Below are 21,302 nucleotides of genomic sequence, written 5' to 3' on the forward strand. Positions count from 1 at the left end.
TCTCTCTCTCTCTCTCTCTCCCTCTCTTTCTCCCTCCATCTCTCCCCTTCCCTCCCTCCCTCCATCTCTCCCACTCTCTCCCTCCATCTCTCCCTCTCTCCCCTTCCCTCCCCCCCTCCATCTCTCCCACTCTCCCCTTCATTCCCTCCCTCCATCTCTCCCACTCTCCCCTTCCCTCCCTCCCTCCATCTCTCCCTCTCTCCTCTTCCCTCCATCTCTCCCTCTCTCTCCTTCCCTCCCTCCCTCCATCTCTCCATCTCTCCCCTTCTCTCCCTCCCTCCATCTCTCCCACTCTCTCCCTCTCTCCCCTTCCCTTTCTCCCTCCATCTCTCCATCTCTCCCCTTCCCTCCCTCCCTCCATCTCTCCCACTCTCTCCCTCTCTCCCCTTCCCTTTCTCCCTCCATCTCTCCCTCTCTCCCCTTCCCTCCCTCCCTCCCTCCCTCCATCTCTCCCACTCTCTCCCTCCATCTCTCCCTCTCTCCCCTTCCCTCTCTCCCTCCATCCACTGAGGATCAAGCCTCCGTAATCCCAGGATTTTATATCCACCAAAACAGCTTGGGCCCATCAGCAAATTGCGATGGCATATGGTATAGGTTTATGATTAGTCTGGCACACGCATAGCAATGAGGTGCCTCATCATACGTGGGTAAACACGGTGGGGAAAATATCATAATGTTAAACGATGCCAGGGAAGTGAGGAGGGTTAGTCGCGTGTTTGCTCGGGGGAGTGGTGCTGTGATTCCCAAATGGCACCCTATTCCCTACGTAGTGCTGGGGAAAGATGGGATTAGGGACTGGTGATGGTAGATGGACTGGTGATGGTAGATGGTAGTGGAGAGAGAGAGATACAGAGAGGAGAGAGATGGAGTGACAGAGAGACAGAGAGAGACAGGGAGAGAGAGAGTGACAGAGAGATAGAGAGAGTGAGAGAGATAGAGAGAGCGAGAGAGAAAGAAAGAGAGGGAGAGAGAGAGAGAGAGAGAATAAAATTAAAGAGTAGAAGGTCTCAAAACCAAAACAACAACACCTTCCTACACAACATCACAGATAGCCTAAGAACACACCTTCCTACACAACATCACAGATAGCCTAACAACACAACACCTTCCTACACTACATCACAGATCGCCTAACAACAACACCTTCCTACACTACATCACAGATAGCCTAACAACACAACAACAACACCTTCCTACACTACATCACAGATAGCCTAACAACACACCTTCCTACACAACATCACAGATAGCCTAACAACACAACAACAACACCTTCCTACACTACATCACAGATCGCCTAACAACAACACCTTCCTACACTACATCACAGATAGCCTAACAACACAACAACACCTTCCTACACAACATCACAGATAGCCTAACAACACAACAACAACACCTTCCTACACTACATCACAGAAAGCCTAACAACAACACCTTCCTACACTACATCACAGATAGCCTAACAACACACCTTCCTACACAACATCACAGATAGCCTAACAACACAACAACAACACCTTCCTACACTACATCACAGATCGCCTAACAACAACACCTTCCTACACTACATCACAGATAGCCTAACAACACAACAACACCTTCCTACACAACATCACAGATAGCCTAACAACACAACAACAACACCTTCCTACACTACATCACAGAAAGCCTAACAACAACACCTTCCTACACTACATCACAGATAGCCTAACAACACAACAACAACAACACCTTCCTACACTACATCACAGAAAGCCTAACAACAACACCTTCCTACACTACATCACAGATAGCCTAACAACACAACAACAACAACACCTTCCTACACTACATCACAGAAAGCCTAACAACAACACCTTCCTACACTACATCACAGATAGCCTAACAACACAACAACAACAACACCTTCCTACACTACATCACAGATAGCCTAACAACACAACAACACCTTCCTACACAACATCACAGATAGCCTAACAACACAACAACAACACCTTCCTACACTACATCACAGAAAGCCTAACAACAACACCTTCCTACACTACATCACAGATAGCCTAACAACACAACAACAACAACACCTTCCTACACTACATCACAGATAGCCTAACAACACAACAACACCTTCCTACACAACATCACAGATAGCCTAACAACACAACAACAACACCTTCCTACACTACATCACAGAAAGCCTAACAACAACACCTTCCTACACTACATCACAGATAGCCTAACAACACAACAACAACAACACCTTCCTACACTACATCACAGATAGCCTAACAACACAACAACACCTTCCTACACAACATCACAGATAGCCTAACAACACAACACCTTCCTACACAACATCACAGATAGCCTAACAACAACACCTTCCTACACTACATCACAGATAGCCTAACAACAACACCTTCCTACACTACATCACAGATAGCCTAACAACACAACAACACCTTCCTACACAACATCACAGATAGCCTAAGAACACACCTTCCTACACAACATCACAGATAGCCTAACAACACACCTTCCTACACAACATCACAGATAGACTAACAACACAACAACAACAACACCTTCCTACACTACATCACAGATAGCCTAACAACACAACAACACCTTCCTACACAACATCACAGATAGCCTAAGAACACACCTTCCTACACAACATCACAGATAGCCTAACAACACACCTTCCTACACTACATCACAGATAGCCTAACAACACACCTTCCTACACTACATCACAGATAGCCTAACAACACACCTTCCTACACAACATCACAGATAGCCTAACAACACAACAACACCTTCCTACACAACATCACAGATAGCCTAACAACACACCTTCCTACACTACATCACAGATAGCCTAACAACACAACAACACCTTCCTACACAACATCACAGATAGCCTAACAACACACCTTCCTACACTACATCACAGATAGCATAACAACACACCTTCCTACACTACATCACAGATAGCCTATGTATTGTAATCTGCAACATTAGCACAATTTCAACAACATCTGCTAGAGAAGTGTGTCAGAAGCAATCTGATCCTCCTCCTGCTGCTAGACTTTGGGATGTGACGCAATAACAAACACCTCCAGACTTGTTTCCTCTCATCGTTCATTAGGCAGGAAGCTGTCTGCTTCCAGCAAGGTGACTCCTGCTCAACCCACCTCTTTTATCCGACCCGCCTCTCTGAGTTATTGCCCGATGCTCCACCTCCAATGGCCGAGAGTCCTCGTCCGATTGGCTGAGAGGCCTGTCAATCAGCTGGAGGTCCCAGGTGATTGGCTGAGCGTCCTGTCAGCTGGAGGTACCAGGTGATATGGGTTCAGACACCCAACAGACATCCCAGCTGCCTCAAAAATATGGAAACTCTAGTGTAACAGGCCCTAACACTAAACCTCACAGACAGTCAGATATTCAGCTTAATCATTAGCACAAAAACCAGACGGACCTTGTTGAGCCTACGAGGTAGAGGTGAACGTGTTAGTTAACGTGTCTGACTCAACGAACCCAACGCCTGCCCTGTGGGGGTTCACCACAGTATATATTGTGATAACATTATTCCAAATCTAGCAGTGATGGACTTTGGGGCTGGTTGTACCTAGCAGAGTGATGGACTTTGGGGCTGGTTGTACCTAGCAGTGTTGAGATTTGGGGCTGGTTGTACCTAGCAGAGTGTTGAGATTTGGGGCTGGTTGTACCTAGCAGAGTGATGGGCTTTGGGGCTGGTTGTACCTAGCAGGGTGATGGGCTTTGGGGCTGGTTGTACCTAGCAGGGTGATGGGCTTTGGGGCTGGTTGTACCTAGCAGGGTGATGGGCTTTGGGGCTGGTTGTACCTAGCAGAGTGATAGGCTTTGGGGCTGGTTGTACCTAGCAGAGTGATGAGATTTGGGGCTGGTTGTACCTAGCAGAGAGATAGGCTTTGGGGCTGGTTGTACCTAGCAGAGTGATGGGCTTTGGGGCTGGTTGTACCTAGCAGAGTGATGGACTTTGGGGCTGGTTGTACCTAGCAGAGTGATAGGCTTTGGGGCTGGTTGTACCTAGCAGAGTGATGAGATTTGGGGCTGGTTGTACCTAGCAGAGAGATAGGCTTTGGGGCTGGTTGTACCTAGCAGAGTGATGGACTTTGGGGCTGGTTGTACCTAGCAGAGAGATAGGCTTTGGGGCTGGTTGTACCTAGCAGAGTGATGGACTTTGGGGCTGGTTGTACCTAGCAGAGTGATAGGCTTTGGGGCTGGTTGTACCTAGCAGAGTGATGAGATTTGGGGTTGGTTGTACCTAGCAGAGAGATAGGCTTTGGGGCTGGTTGTACCTAGCAGAGTGATGGACTTTGGGGCTGGTTGTACCTAGCAGAGAGATAGGCTTTGGGGCTGGTTGTACCTAGCAGAGTGATGGACTTTGGGGCTGGTTGTACCTAGCAGAGAGATAGGCTTTGTGGTTGGTTGTACCTAGCAGAGTGATAGGCTTTGGGGCTGGTTGTACCTAGCAGAGTGATGGACTTTGGGGCTGGTTGTACCTAGCAGAGAGATAGGCTTTGGGGCTGGTTGTACCTAGCAGAGTGATAGGCTTTGGGGCTGGTTGTACCTAGCAGAGTGATGGGCTTTGGGGCTGGTTGTACCTAGCAGAGAGATAGGCTTTGGGGCTGGTTGTACCTAGCATAGTGATGGGCTTTATTATGTAATTACTAGGTGATTTAATTAACCTGCTTTCTAGTATTGTTTTAGGAAATAACAAGTCATTTCTGTATTGTAAATGAAAGCGCTGCCAAAGTTTTTTTGTGGGCTGTTGTGAAAAAACATGGAGAAGGAAGTGTCAGAGAAAACCTCCTTCATGTTTTTTTTCTTCATAACAACTCAAAGAAACTTTAATTTACAATATAGAAACGACTAGTTATTTATCAGGATAAAACAGATAGAAGGAACTCTCTTCGGATCTGTCTTCTGGTCCTTATGTTCATTGGAGTAAGTACTTTAACCATAAAGCACTTGTTAAGAAATTGCACAATCATATCCATTATATTGTTTGATATTGTTAGGATGAATGATACTAAATCATTCAATCACAAATAATATGTAATATATGATATTACATTTGCAGTATGCATTAAGATATAAAACACTACGACTCGTAGTGAGCTAAGAGAAAAATAACTTCCCTACGACACAGCCGAAACCTGAAAAAGCCTGAACCTTCACGAGGTAGTAAACCTTCCCCATGTATTTCTTCAATCCGTCCTTCCTTCAAGTCTCTGAATCTGAAAAGCAGTCTTCTCTACAACAGCAGAGAGCCAGGGACTAATACTCTTTGAAAAACAATGCATATCCATCCATTTGGAAAACAGGGTCCCTCTTTGAAAGGTTAGTCTTTCTCTCTCCCTCTCTCCCTCCATTCACTCTCTCTCTCTCTCTCTCTCTCTCTCTCTCTCTCTGTCTCCCCCCACCTCTCTCTCTCTCTCCATTCACTCTCTCTCTCTCTCTCTCTTTCTCTCTCTCTCTCTCTCTCCCTCTCTCCCTCCATTCACTCTCTCTCTCTCGCTCTGTCTCCCCCCACCTCTCTCTTTCTCTCTCTGTCTCCCCCCACCTCTCTCTCTCTCCATTCACTCTCTCTCTCTCTTTCTCTCTCTCTCTCTCTCTCCCTCTCTCCCTCCATTCACTCTCTCTCTCTCGCTCTCTCTGTCTCCCCCCACCTCTCTCTCTCTCTGTCTCTCTCTGTCTCTCTCTCTCTCGCTCTCTCTGTCTCCCCCCACCTCTCTCTCTCTCTCTCTCTCTCTTTCTCTCTTTTTAGTGGATTGGCAAAGCTACTCAGTATAGAAAACAATATAAATAAATAGAAATGGTTGTAAAATAAAACTTGCTGTTTGTATTTTGCATAGTGTATGTTATTTGTATGTATAATGTTGGCCCACTATGTGTTCCTGGTCAGTTCACATTGCCAGTAAAAACTACTGACCTTGTGTAGTTACAACAACAGCTACAACAACAGTTACATCAACATTCACAACAACAGTTACAACAACAACTACAACAACAGTTACAACAACAACTACAACAACAGTTACAACAACAGCTACAACAACAGTTACAACAACAACTACAACAACAGTTACAACAACAACTACAACAACAGTTACAACAACAACTACAACAACAGTTACAACAACAGCTACAACAACAGTTACAACAACAACTACAACAACAGTTACATCAACATTCACAACAACAGTTACAACAACAACTACAACAACAGTTACAACAACAACTACAACAACAGTTACAACAACAACTACAACAACAGTTACAACAACAACTACAACAACAGTTACAACAACAGCTACAACAACAGTTACAACAACAACTACAACAACAGTTACAACAACAACTACAACAACAGTTACAACAACAACTACAACAACAGTTACAACAACAACTACAACAACAGTTACAACAACAACTACAACTACAGTTACAACAACAACTACAACAACAGTTACAACAACAGTCACAACAACATATAAAACAATAGATACAACAACAGTTACAACAACAGTTACATCCCCCATCCCACAGTGTATATAGTCTAAGGATGGATTCATCCCACAGTGTATATAGTCTAAAGATGGATTCATCCCACAGTGTATATAGTCTAAAGATGGATTCATCCCCCATCCCACAGTGTATATAGTCTAAAGATGGATTCATCCCCCATCCCATAGTGTATATAATCTAAAGATGGATTCATCCCACAGTGTATATAGTCTAAAGATGGATTCATCCCTGTGTGTCTAGTCTAAAGATGGATTCATCCCTCAGTGTACATAATCTAAAGATGGATTCATCCCTGTGTATATAGTCTAAAGATGGATTCATCCCTGTGTATATAGTCTAAAATGGATTCACCCTCCATCCCACAGTTTATTACTTGTCTCATCGCGCTATAGCGACTCCTTGTGGCGGTTCTGGGCGCCTGCAGGCTGACTTCGGTCGTCAGTTGAACTGTGTTTGTTCTCCGACACATTGCTTCCGGGTTAAGCATGCGAGTGTTAAGAAGCGTGGTTTGGCAGGTCACTTCTCTCTCTCTCTTTGGAGAATTGCAGCGATGAGACAAGATCATAGATGAATATCAGGAAATTGGGGAGAAAATATGCTGTAACTGTACTCATGTACCCCGCGTCGGATATATTTAAATCCACCTTAAAACTTGTTATGGCGAGGAGTTCCCTAAAGGGAACACCTCCTCCCATTCAGCAGAAAAAAATGTTCTTTAGAAATATTTAACTTTCACACATTAACAAGTCCAATACAGCAAATGAAAGATAAACATCTTGTTAATCTACCCATCGTGTCCGTTTTTAAAAATGTTTTACAGCGAAAACACAACATATTAGATGTTGTGTTAGATGTTAGATGACCACCAAATTCAAAGACATACACAGCCATTTTTCACAGTCACAAAAGCATAAATAAATATAGATAAAATGAATCACTAACCTTTGATTATCTCCATCAGATGACACTCATAGGACATCATGTTAAACGTGTTATGTGTGTTTTGTTCGATAATGTGCATATATATATATATATATATATATATAAAAGTAATGTTTTGATTCCAAAACATCCGGTGATTTTGCAGAAATACTCACAATAAACATTGATAAAAGATGCAAGTGTTATTCACATAATTAAAGATAGACTTCTCCTTAATGCAACCGCTGTGAACCCTAAGAAATAGCCGCCATTTTGGCGTCAACAGAAGCTACAAAAAAACACTATAAATATTCACTTACCTTTGAATATCTTCATCAGAAGGCAGTTCCAGGAATCCCAGTTCGACAATAAATGACTGATTTGTTCCATAAAGTTCCATAAAGCCCATAATTTAGCCACTTGTTGTTAGCTTGTTCAGCCCAGCATTCAATCCTCAAAAAGCACGAGCAATTCCTCCAGACAAAAACTCAAAAACTTCCGTTACAGGTCGTAGAAACAAGTCTAATGATGTATGCAATCCATATTTAGGATGTTTTAAACATTAATCAGCAATAAGTTTTCAACTGGGGAATTTCATTGTCTGAAGAAACGCATTGGAACCGAAGAACACTCTCTCGTGACCGCGCGCAATGAGACCGAGGCTTTCTGCCAGGCCACCCACTCAAAGAGCTATTATGAGCCCCTCCTTTATAATAGAATAATACAACCAGAATCTAAGATTCTAGAGTACTGTAGGATAGAGTACTGTTAGATAGAGTACTGTAAGATAGAGTACTGTAAGATAGAGTACTGTAAGATAGAGTACTGTAAGATAGAGTACTGTTAGATAGAGTGCTGTAAGATAGAGTACTGTAAGATATAGTATTGTTAGATAGAGTACTGTTAGATAGAGTACTGTAAGATATAGTATTGTAAGATAGAGTATTGTTAGATAGAGTACTGTTAGATAGAGTACTGTAAGATAGAGTACTGTAAGATAGAGTACTGTAAGATAGAGTACTGTAAGATAGAGTACTGTTAGATAGAGTGCTGTAAGATAGAGTACTGTAAGATATAGTATTGTTAGATAGAGTACTGTTAGATAGAGTACTGTAAGATAGAGTACTGTAAGATATAGTATTGTTAGATAGAGTACTGTTAGATAGAGTACTGTTAGATAGAGTGCTGTAAGATAGAGTACTGTTAGATAGAGTACTGTAAGATAGAGTACTGTAAGATATAGTATTGTTAGATAGAGTACTGTTAGATAGAGTACTGTTAGATAGAGTGCTGTAAGATAGAGTACTGTTAGATAGAGTACTGTAAGATAGAGTACTGTAAGATATAGTATTGTTAGATAGAGTACTGTTAGATAGAGTACTGTTAGATAGAGTACTGTAAGATAGAGTGCTGTAAGATAGAGTACTGTTAGATAGAGTACTGTAAGATAGAGTACTGTAAGATATAGTATTGTTAGATAGAGTACTGTTAGATAGAGTACTGTTAGATAGAGTGCTGTAAGATAGAGTATTGTTAGATAGAGTACTGTTAGATAGAGTACTGTAAGATAGAGTACTGTAAGATAGAGTACTATAAGATAGAGTACTGTAAGATATAGTATTGTTAGATAGAGTACTGTAAGATAGAGTACTGTAAGATAGAGTGCTGTAAGATAGAGTGCTGTAAGATAGAGTACTGTAAGATAGAGTACTGTAAGATAGAGTACTGTAAGATAGAGTACTGTAAGATAGAGTACTGTAAGATAGAGTGCTGTAGGATAGAGTGCTGTAAGATAGAGTATTGTTAGATAGAGTACTGTAGGATAGAGTACTGTAAGATAGAGTGCTGTAGGATAGAGTGCTGTAAGATAGAGTACTGTAAGATAGAGTACTGTAAGATAGAGTACTGTAAGATAGAGTACTGTAAGATAGAGTACTGTAAGATAGAGTGCTGTAGGATAGAGTGCTGTAAGATAGAGTATTGTTAGATAGAGTACTGTTAGATAGAGTGCTGTAAGATATAGTATTGTTAGATAGAGTGCTGTAAGATAGAGTATTGTTAGATAGAGTACTGTTAGATAGAGTACTGTAAGATAGAGTACTGTTAGATAGAGTACTGTAAGATAGAGTACTGTAAGATAGAGTACTGTAAGATAGAGTACTGTAAGATAGAGTACTGTAAGATAGAGTACTGTAAGATAGAGTATTGTTAGATAGAGTACTGTTAGATAGAGTATTGTTAGATAGAGTGCTGTAAGATAGAGTACTGTTAGATAGAGGACTGTTAGATAGAGTACTGTAAGATAGAGTACTGTTAGATAGAGTACTGTAAGATAGAGTACTGTAAGATAGAGTACTGTAAGATAGAGTACTGTAAGATAGAGTACTGTAAGATAGAGTGCTGTAAGATAGAGTACTGTAAGATAGAGTGCTGTAAGATAGAGTATTGTTAGATAGAGTACTGTTAGATAGAGTACTGTAAGATAGAGTACTGTTAGATAGAGTACTGTAAGATAGAGTACTGTAAGATAGAGTACTGTAAGATAGAGTACTGTAAGATAGAGTATTGTTAGATAGAGTACTGTTAGATAGAGTATTGTTAGATAGAGTGCTGTAAGATAGAGTACTGTTAGATAGAGTACTGTTAGATAGAGTATTGTTAGATAGAGTGCTGTAAGATAGAGTATTGTTAGATAGAGTACTGTTAGATAGAGTACTGTAAGATAGAGTGCTGTAAGATAGAGTACTGTAAGATAGAGTGCTGTAAGATAGAGTATTGTTAGATAGAGTACTGTTAGATAGAGTACTGTAAGATAGAGTACTGTAAGATATAGTATTGTTAGATAGAGTACTGTAAGATAGAGTATTGTTAGATAGAGTGCTGTAGGATAGAGTGCTGTAAGATAGAGTATTGTTAGATAGAGTACTGTAGGATAGAGTGCTGTAAGATATAGTATTGTTAGATAGAGTACTGTTAGATAGAGTACTGTAAGATAGAGTACTGTTAGATAGAGTACTGTAAGATAGAGTGCTGTTAGATAGAGTACTGTAAGATAGAGTACTGTTAGATAGAGTACTGTAAGATAGAGTGCTGTAAGATAGAGTATTGTTAGATAGAGTGCTGTAAGATAGAGTGCTGTAAGATAGAGTATTGTTAGATAGAGTACTGTAGGATAGAGTGCTGTAAGATATAGTACTGTTAGATAGAGTACTGTAAGATAGAGTACTGTAAGATAGAGTACTGTTAGATAGAGTACTGTAAGATAGAGTACTGTTAGATAGAGTACTGTAAGATAGAGTACTGTAAGATAGAGTACTGTAAGATAGAGTATTGTTAGATAGAGTACTGTAAGATATAGTGCTGTTAGATAGAGTACTGTAAGATAGAGTGCTGTAAGATATAGTATTGTTAGATAGAGTACTGTTAGATAGAGTACTGTAAGATAGAGTACTGTAAGATAGAGTGCTGTAAGATAGAGTACTGTTAGATAGCGTACTGTAAGATAGCTGCTCTCTACAGTTTTGCCACACGTTATAAGGCAGAGCTTGATGGCTCAGCTTTTGCAGCATAGATATATTTACACATGGATTATAACAAGTATTTATGCAGTATTAAATATCCTGTGTTTAAAACAGCTCAATCCGTCCGTGGTTACTGCCGCTATGGCGAAGGGAATAGGGAAATAGGCATATAAGCAGATATTTTGATAAAGAGGCTTGTGAAACTGGTAGATTTATATTTAAAAGCATATGAAAATATAGCCTTTTAATATTTAAAGCATATGAAAATATGTCCTTCAATAACTCCAATAACGGTTAGTGAGCGTTAGGCGGTCTAAGCTGAGTGGCATGAGCAGATGACCAATCATCTGCTTACGAAGGGATGTTCATGTTTTAAGGCAAGTGTCAAGTGATACTGTCTGTGTGTTTGTGCGTGTGTTTGAGTGTGTGTTTGTGTGTTTGAGTGTGTGTTTGTTTTTTTGAGTGTGTGTTTGTGCGTGTGTTTGAGTGTGTGTTTGTGTGTTTGAGTGTGAGTTTGTGCGTGTGTTTGAGTGTGTGTTTGTGTGTTTGAGTGTGTGTTTGTGCGTGTGTTTGAGTGTGTGTTTGTGTGTTTGTGTGTTTGAGTGTGTGTTTGTGCGTGTGTTTGAGTGTGTGTTTGTGCGTGTGTTTGAGTGTGTGTTTTTGTGTGTGTTTGAGTGTGTGTTTGTGTGTTTGAGTGTGTGTTTGAGTGTGTGTTTGAGTGTGTGTTGGAGTGTGTGTTTGAGCGTGTGTTTGTGTGTGTGTTTGAGTGTGTTCGAGTGTGTGTTTGTGTGTTTGAGTGTGTGTTTGTGTGTTTGAGTGTGTGTTTGTGCGTGTGTTTGAGTGTGTGTTTGTGTGTTTGAGTGTGTGTTTGTGTGTTTGAGTGTGTGTTTGTGCGTGTGTTTGAGTGTGTGTTTGTGCGTGTGTTTGAGTGTGTGTTTTTGTGTGTGTTTGAGTGTGTGTTTGTGTGTTTGAGTGTGTGTTTGAGTGTGTGTTTGTGTGTGTGTTCGAGTGTGTGTTTCAGTGTGTGTTTCAGTGTGTGTGTGTGTTCGAGTGTGTGTTTGTGTGTGTTTCAGTGTGTGTTTGAGTGTGTGTTTGAGTGTGTTTGTGTGTTTGAGTGTGTGTTTGAGTGTGTTTGTGTGTTTGAGTGTGTGTTTGAGTGTGTGTGTTTGTGTGTGTTTCAGTGTGTGTTTCAGTGTGTGCACGTCCACAGAAACATTGAGAGGAACTGGAAGCACAGTGATACAGAGCTTGTATTAGAGACAAACGACATGATCAAAAGTATGTGGACACCTGCTCCTCGAACATCTCAATCCAAAATCATGGTTATTAATATGGAGTCGATCCCCCTTTTGTTGCTATAACAGCCTCCACTCTTCTGGGAGGGCTTTCCACTAGATGTTGGAACATTGCTGCTATAACAGCCTCCACTCTTCTGGGAAGGCTTTCCACTAGCTGATGGAACATTGCTGCGGGGACTTGCTTCCATTCAGTCACAAGAGCATTAGTGAGGTCGGGCACTGATGTTGGGCGATTAGGCCTGGCTCGCAGTCGGCGTTCCAATTCATCCCAAAGGTGTTCGATGGGGTTGAGGTCAGGGCTCTGTGCAGGCCAGTCAAGTTCTTCCACACTGACCTCGACATGCCACTTCTGTATGGACCTTGTTTTGTGCAGGAGGGGCATTGTCATGTTGAAACAGGAAAGGGCCTTCCCCAAACTGTTGCCACAAAGTTGGATTTTGTATCTCCCAGTATAAGATAATTACAGACTCTCTATCTCTATCTCTCTCTCTCTCTCACACACACACACACACACACACACACACACACACACACACACACACACACACACACACACACACACACACACACACACAGAGAGAGAGAGAGAGAGCAGAGAGAGCAGAGAGAGAGAGAGAGACAGAGAGGGAGAGAGAGACAGAGAGAGAGAGAGAGAGAGAGCAGAGAGAGAGAGAGAGACAGAGAGAGAGAGAGAGAGAGAGAGAGAGAGAGAGCAGGCATCTCGTCACATCATTCAAAACAGAAGGAAGGTGTACAAGTGCATATTTTGACTAAATTGAACAACCTCATTTTTTGGGGGAGGGGGTATTGTGGTCCTTGGAGCGTTTTGTGTGCATGTCTACATCTGACCATGTGTGTCCGTGTGTGTGTGTGTGTCCGTGTGTGTGTGTGTGTGTGTGCCTACGGTGTTAGGCTTCACGGTGGGGGGGGGGGGGGGGGGGGGGGGGGCTGGTCACTGTCCACTATCTCTGTACAACATACATCATATAATCACATTTCCTGTCGGCCCGTATAAATCTGTATAGACCCAATTAAACGTAGCCCTTAGCACCTTTATACTCAAACACCATCAGGCCATGTCTTCGCTATGTAAAAATGGGATGTTCAGTTTTCCATTGGATGGTTTAATAATATCAATTCAACACATTTTAACATTACAATGAGTCATTGCAATAATAACATTAACATGTGATAGTAGTAGAGAATTTGTAAAAACACAGGAAAAAAAATGATTGAATATGTAAAACGGATTTAATAAAAAATAAAAAAACTATACATCATATGCATTTGCAGAGCCTTGAATTGATGCTGCAAGAAGAACACAAAGTCAGGAAGAACACAAAGTCAGGAAGAACACCTAGTCAGGAAGAACACGAAGTCAGGAAGAACACAAAGTCAGGAAGAACACAAAGTCAGGAAGAACACCTAGTCAGGAAGAACACCTAGTCAGGAAGAACACAAAGTCAGTAAGAACACAAAGTCAGGAAGAACACCTAGTCAGGAAGAACACAAAGTCAGGAAGAACACAAAGTCAGGAAGAACACAAAGTCAGGAAGAACACAAAGTCAGGAAGAACACAAAGTCAGTAAGAACACAAAGTCAGGAAGAACACCTAGTCAGGAAGAACACAAAGTCAGGAAGAACACAAAGTCAGGAAGAACACCTAGTCAGGAAGAACACGAAGTCAGGAAGAACACAAAGTCAGGAAGAACACAAAGTCAGGAAGAACACCTAGTCAGGAAGAACACCTAGTCAGGAAGAACACAAAGTCAGTAAGAACACAAAGTCAGGAAGAACACCTAGTCAGGAAGAACACAAAGTCAGGAAGAACACAAAGTCAGGAAGAACACAAAGTCAGGAAGAACACAAAAGTCAGGAAGAACACAAAAGTCAGGAAGAACACAAAGTCAGGAAGAACACAAAGTCAGGAAGAACACAAAGTCAGGAAGAACACAAAGTCAGGAAGAACACAAAGTCAGGAAGAACACAAAGTCAGGAAGAACACAAAGTCAGGAAGAACACAAAAGTCAGGAAGAACACAAAGTCAGGAAGAACACCTAGTCAGGAAGAACACAAAGTCAGGAAGAACACAAAGTCAGGAAGAACACAAAGTCAGGAAGAACACAAAGTCAGGAAGAACACAAAGTCAGGAAGAACACAAAGTCAGGAAGAACACAAAGTCAGGAAGAACACCTAGTCAGGAAGAACACAAAGTCAGGAAGAACACAAAGTCAGGAAGAACACAAAGTCAGGAAGAACACAAAGTCAGGAAGAACACAAAGTCAGGAAGAACACAAAGTCAGGAAGAACACAAAGTCAGGAAGAACACAAAGTCAGGAAGAACACCTAGTCAGGAAGAACACAAAGTCAGGAAGAACACAAAGTCAGGAAGAACACAAAGTCAGGAAGAACACAAAGTCAGGAAGAACACAAAGTCAGGAAGAACACAAAGTCAGGAAGAACACAAAGTCAGGAAGAACACAAAGTCAGGAAGAACACAAAGTCAGGAAAACAGTTGTTTTTCTTTGTCTCTACAAAGCACCTAGAACAACTCTATCCTGAAGTGCTATGATAATATACAATAATATATAATAATATATAATAATATACGGTAAAATATGAAATGCAGAGATGAGGACACAAAGCACAATAAAAAGGGCCATTGTTTCACTTCAGAGAAAGAAGCGCTGCCCGGTGCCGTGAATAATGTGTTTTTCAAAGACTTCTTTGCTATTCTGCTATAATGTTTTTTTTTTAAATATGATTTTCAAACTGTAAATGAAATGTGTAAAACATCCTTATCTAAATTATAGCAACAGTGTTTTAAATATAGTTCAACACTTTTTTGATTGACATTTATTTTTTTTTGCATATTTCTGTTTTCAAAAATACAAAATATTAATAAATTTTACATCCTTCCAAATGTGAATCAAACAAATATAGAAATGGCTTTTTAGCAAAATGGATCCAATTCTAAATAAAATGACAACAAGATATAGTGAAATAACTACATTCCAAACCACTTTTTTTTTAAAGGCAAAATGTGGCTCTTTGGGCATCTCACATAAAATTCCATCCATCACAATAACAACAGTGCACATAAAAATACATTACAATTATTAATCGGAAAATAATATTAGGCAAAGTACACTGGCGTATTAACAATTTTAAACCAATATTAAAAATATTTTTGTATTTATAAAAAGTGAACCATTTGATCTCTCCATGGAACATTTGGAAATGGCACAAGAGGCGATAGAGATGCCTCCTAAAGCCAGTGTGAAGCGATGCTAGGGTGGATAGCTGTGTTCTGGTCGGTATGTAAATAACTCATTAGTATGGGTTCAGATGTAACATAAAAATTGAATGTAAAAAAAAAAAAAAGGTTAAATATATCTAAACGAAGCTGATTATCTGACCAAAAATGTTAAACTGAGAAATTAGACAAGAGACAAAAAATATATGTATGAAACTAATATCACAGCACCCTAAGGATTGTGTATCTGACCATCAGTGTCATTCCTGTCCCTTCCTGTCTACCCAGATAAAAAAACAAAGCAATAATTAAGTCAGAGACGACGTTGTGCACGCCCAACCCGTCTCGTGCACTTGCATGCCCACCAAATGTGAAAATCCTGGCCCATTCCCCCTGAAACTTGATGGTTGTTGAACTTATTTTTAGTGTCATATGATAAGCTTCCCTGGTTGCACAGAGACATCCCACTGACCCAGCCACTGGTCATTGTCTATACCGGTTCCCATCAAAACCGGGCGAGCTTTGTCAGGTTTCGGCTCGAATATCCATTTTGCATCTGAAGTACCGTATCCAAAGTGACTGGATCGTTGGAGCCATTTCTCTTCAGCTGCTGCCTTTCCTCCCCCACAATGCTCCTCTCTCGCTGACATCATTTTGGGATTGGCGTCATGACAACACGCTTGAGAAATCTACAACTAATATATATACTACCGTTTTTCTTTTTTTTTTGGGGGGGGGGGGGTCGTGGAGCGCTGCATGCGAGGCTTGGTAACATCATTTGAACAATACTTATCCGTACGTCACATCCATTGCCTTGGTTTTACGTTTGGGTTTCGGAGAGCCAGGGTGCACCAAACCGTCACCAAGGAGACAGGATGGGATGGCCTCTTTCTCTCCAAATAATGCACGTACAGTTATAGGTCATTCAATGTCAAAAGCAATAATACAAAAAAGACGACCAAATCTTCACAGGCTGCTGCTTGCTGTTCTCTTTAATTATTTTAATTAAACGTTGATTTTCTGCGGCTGAGGGAAGCTATAGGGCTGAGACTGGAGGGAGGCAGGGAAGTCCTTGGAGAACTGGAGACAGAAGGGTAGAAGCAGGGAGACCCTTGGAGGATTGGAGACAGAAGGGTAGAAGCAGGGAGGTCCTTGGAGGATTGGAGACAGAGGGGAAGGGTAGCAGTGACATTGGAGACAGAGGGGAAGGGGAGCAGTGACATTGGAGACAGAGGGAAAGGGTAGCAGTGACATTGGAGACAGAGGGGAAGGGGAGCAGTGACATTGGAGACAGAGGGAAAGGGTAGCAGTGACATTGGAGACAGCTCTATCTATATTTTAAAACTCTTCAACTGACTGACTGTCATGTTTATTGGGTTGTGATGTTGTACGCCTTAGTGAGCATACAGCAGATTGCATCAAAACCGAGGGGAACACAGCCAAGCACCATGTCAGGGGCTTCAGGCAGCCTATCCCTTAAACCTAGTCTGAAGAAGAGAGCTGTGATGGTCTGGTCAGAGGGGCTGTCCTGTCCCGGCCCGGCCCGGCCCGCGGTGGGATAACGCTCTAATAACTTCCCCCTTGTCCCCAGTGCATAATGAAAGAAAGGTGTCTTCACAAAACTAAAGGGTAAATGTCTTAGCTACTGCTTCCAATACCTTAGGGCGTCCTGACTGACTACAGTTTATCATGCGTGTGCACTTCTCAGTGTTAAAATGACAGGATATACGTTCATAGGGGGTCCCGCCGGGCATCTTTCAAACGATAGTGGAGGGAGAGGAGTTGGAGAGGATTTGTGACGAGACGTTGCCAAGAGGCGATGGACTTGTGCACTGTGTGTCGAGGCCTGCTGGGAGTATTCATACTGCCACGCTAAAGGCAGTCTTGCTCTCTCTCTCGCTCGCTGTGTTTTTTTTTTTTGTGTGTTTTTTTAGATAGCTTCCGTCTGTGCCCATGAAATAAGGTTTTCCACAGAAGGCACAATATGGTCAAAATATGTTAATCCTTTAGTGCAAAAAAAAATAACATCTGGATCCGAACGGCCATTTTGTCCAGTACTTTTATTCGCTTTGGCTTCTTGTGAAAGAAAATACACATTTTTAAAAAAATACGACAAGTGGAAAAACATGGAGTTTATATATTCCAGTTATTGATGGATGAAAAAATGTAAATGTTCTTATGAGTATGATTTTTGAGAAAACAGGAGATATCATGGAGAAGAGTCCTCCATTTTGTGCACAATATAGAGTGAAGCAAAATGGATTGTGTTTTTTTTTGATTTTTTGGGGGGATTTTTAGATCTTCAAAAATATTTTGCTTTTAACAAGAGAACAGTAATCATTGTAGATTATATTCTTTGTCCTCTAACGGTTCTGCAGTCGGCTGAAATTAATACATTTCCCCTGAAATGAGAAAGAATGAGAAATGGCATTAGACTCCAAAATTGCAGTACAGTACATTCATCACTATTTATAAAAAAAATAAATAAACACTCATAAATCATTGTAATATTTGTTACAACTAATATTACTCTAACTTAAATATTTTCCCACAAAAAAACTAAACAAACACATTTGAAGTAAATCTAGTTGTTTCAGGAACATTAAATATTGTATATGTTAATAAAGTACTATACAATACTTCATACGGTATTCATTCCCCTTTGACTTCGTTAACATTTTGCCAGATTTCAAAATGGATTAACTCAATGTTTTTCTTCTTCCAACCCATCTACACACAATAACCCCATGATGACAAAGTGAACAAAAAAAATATGTTTTAGACATGTTTGCAAATAAAATACAGAAATATCTAATTTTCACAAGTATTCACACCCCTGAAGTCAATCTTTTTTTAGAAGCACCTTGTGCAACATTTGTCCATTTGTTCTTTTCTAAATTCTTCAAGCTCTGTCGAATTTATTGTTGATCATTGCTAGACAAAACATTTTCAAGTCTTGCGATAGACTTTCAAGTGGATTTAAGTCAAAACTGTAACTCAGACACTCAGGAACATTCACTGTCTTCTTGGTAAGCAACTCCAGTTTATATGTGGCCTTGTGTTTTATGTTATTGTCCTGCTGAAAGATGAATTTATCTCCCAGTGTCTGATGGAAAGCACACTGAACCAGGTTTTCCTTCTTTTCACTCTGTCATTTAGGTTAGTATTGTTGTAGATCCATCCTCAGTTTTCTCCTATCACAGCCATTTATTGATACACCATCCAAAGTGTAATTAATAACGTCACCATGCTCAAAGGGATATTCAATGTCTGTTTTTTATATTTTTTTACCCATCTACCAATAGGTGCCCTTCTTTGCAAGGCATTGAAATCCCTGCTGGACTGAGGGACCTTACCGATAATTTTATGTGTGGGGTACAGCGAGGAGAGTAGTCCAAAAATAAAATCCTGTTAAACACTATTATTGCAGACAGCATACTCTCTGAATGCTCTCTGAATACTCTCTGAATGCTCTCTGAATACTCTCTGAATGCTCTCTGAATACTCTCTGAATGCTCTCTGAATACTCTCTGAATACTCTCTGAATACTCTCTGAATGCTCTCTGAATACTCTCTGAATGCTCTCTGAATGCTCTCTGAATGCTGTCTGAATACTCTCTGAATGCTCTCTGAATACTCTCTGAATGCTCTCTGAATACTCTCTGAATGCTCTCTGAATACTCTCTGAATGCTCTCTGAATACTCTCTGAATGCTCTCTGAATACTCTCTGAATGCTCTCTGAATACTCTCTGAATGCTCTCTGAATACTCTCTGAATGCTCTCTGAATACTCTCTGAATGCTCTCTGAATACTCTCTGAATGCTCTCTGAAAACTCTCTGAATGCTCTCTGAATACTCTCTGAATGCTCTCTGAATACTCTCTGAATACTCTCTGAATGCTCTCTGAATACTCTCTGAATGCTCTCTGAATACTCTCTGAATGCTCTCTGAAAACTCTCTGAATGCTCTCTGAATACTCTCTGAATGCTCTCTGAATACTCTCTGAATACTCTCTGAATGCTCTCTACATTTCCAAGTCTACAGAAGTACAATTTTGTAGTTATTTCTGCAACAAATTACAACATAATATATATCAATCTAAATACTTTCTTTCATCAGAAACATAATCTTATTTTTTACATTATTTTAAAACAAACGTATTAAATACAATTTCACCTATCAGTAAGATTTTTTTGCGTTGTACTTTATAAAAGTAATATTGTCATCCAATGTCAAATATAGATTTAAATACATCATATACCAGTTAAGAAAATATCTTACATATTGTAACAGAATGTATAGTGCACAACGTGAGGACTCACTCACAACTCACTCACAACTCACTCACAACTGTTATTCCTTCACATGCCACCAACCTGCCCGCCACGACAACATTATCTGAAGACCCCTGACGGTGGAGGTCTCATCCCACTAAGGGAAATGTATAGGGAAGCATGGGGTAACACGGACCAGGGTTGTTTATTTTTTATTTTACCTTTATTTAACCAGGCAAGTCAGCTAAGAACAAATTCTTATTTTCAATGACGGCCTAGGAACAGTGGGTCAACTGCCTGTTCAGGGGCAGGATGACAGATTTGTACCTTGTCAGCTCGGGGATTTAAACTTGCAACCTTCCGGTTACAGGTCCAACGCTCTAACCACTAGGCTACCTGCCGCCTCTACACTCTAACAGCTAGGCTACCTGCCGCCTCTACACTCTAACCACTAGGCTACCTTGCCTCATCTACACTCTAACCACTAGGCTACCATGCCACTTCTACACTCTAACCACTAGGCTACCTGCCGCCTCTACACTCTAACCATTAGGCTACCCTACCGCCTCTACACTCTAACCACTAGGCTACCCTGCTGCCTCTACACTCTAACCACTAGGCTACCCTGCCACCTCTACACTCTAACCACTTGGCTACCTGCCGCCCCAATTAAATTAAATTAAATTTTAATTAAAGTCACTAAATTCAGGAAGTGGTTTGAATTAATATCTTTTAAAAAATAAATAATTTATATATACAGTTTATATAGAAGTCTTTGAAAATATATGTTAAATTATAGAATTAGAATTGACCCCAACCCTTGTGTGGATTACAGATGGTCCAGAGGAACGGCTGTCACGGCTGGGAGGGAAAGAGTACAGTACAGTGGTATGGCTTCAGCTCTCACTGGCACCAAGAGAGAGAGCTCTAACCCAGCTAATATACAGACACCAAGAGAGAGAGCTCTAACCCAGCTAATATACAGACACCAAGAGAGAGAGAGCTCTAACCCAGCTAATATACAGACACCAAGAGAGAGAGCTCTAACCCAGCTAATATACAGACAACGAGAGAGAGAGAGAGAGAGCTCTACCCCAGCTAATATACAGACACCAAGAGAGAGAGAGCTCTAACCCAGCTAATATACAGACACCAAGAGAGAGAGCTCTAAACCAGACACCAAGAGAGAGAGCTCTAACTCAGCTAATATACACACACCAAGAGAGAGAGAGAGCTCTAACCTAGCTAATATACAGACACCAAGAGAGAGAGAGCTCTAACCCAGCTAATATACAGACAACGAGAGAGAGAGAGCGCTCTACCCCAGCTAATATACAGACACCAAGAGAGAGAGAGCTCTAACCCAGCTAATATACACACACCAAGAGAGAGAGAGCTCTAACCCAGCTAATATACAGACACCAAGAGAGAGAGAGCTCTAACCCAGCTAATATA

At 40.9% G+C, this 21,302-nt stretch overlaps 1 protein-coding gene and 1 pseudogene across 1 annotated transcript in view; both read right to left on the bottom strand.

The window, feature by feature from the left end:
- Positions 1-16,059, bottom strand: part of LOC118964792 — a 20,983-nt pseudogene extending 4,924 nt beyond the window's left edge.
- Positions 15,416-21,302, bottom strand: part of LOC110525181 (anthrax toxin receptor 2) — a 135,805-nt gene continuing 129,918 nt past the window's right edge. Inside the window, exon 16 of the mRNA XM_036979246.1 lies at positions 15,416-17,974. Coding sequence (XP_036835141.1) covers positions 17,936-17,974 — 39 coding nt within the window. The 3' untranslated portion in view covers positions 15,416-17,935. The remainder of the gene's footprint in view (positions 17,975-21,302) is intronic.

Source organism: Oncorhynchus mykiss, chromosome 6 (assembly GCF_013265735.2).
Source record: "Oncorhynchus mykiss isolate Arlee chromosome 6, USDA_OmykA_1.1, whole genome shotgun sequence".
NCBI lineage: Eukaryota > Metazoa > Chordata > Actinopteri > Salmoniformes > Salmonidae > Oncorhynchus > Oncorhynchus mykiss.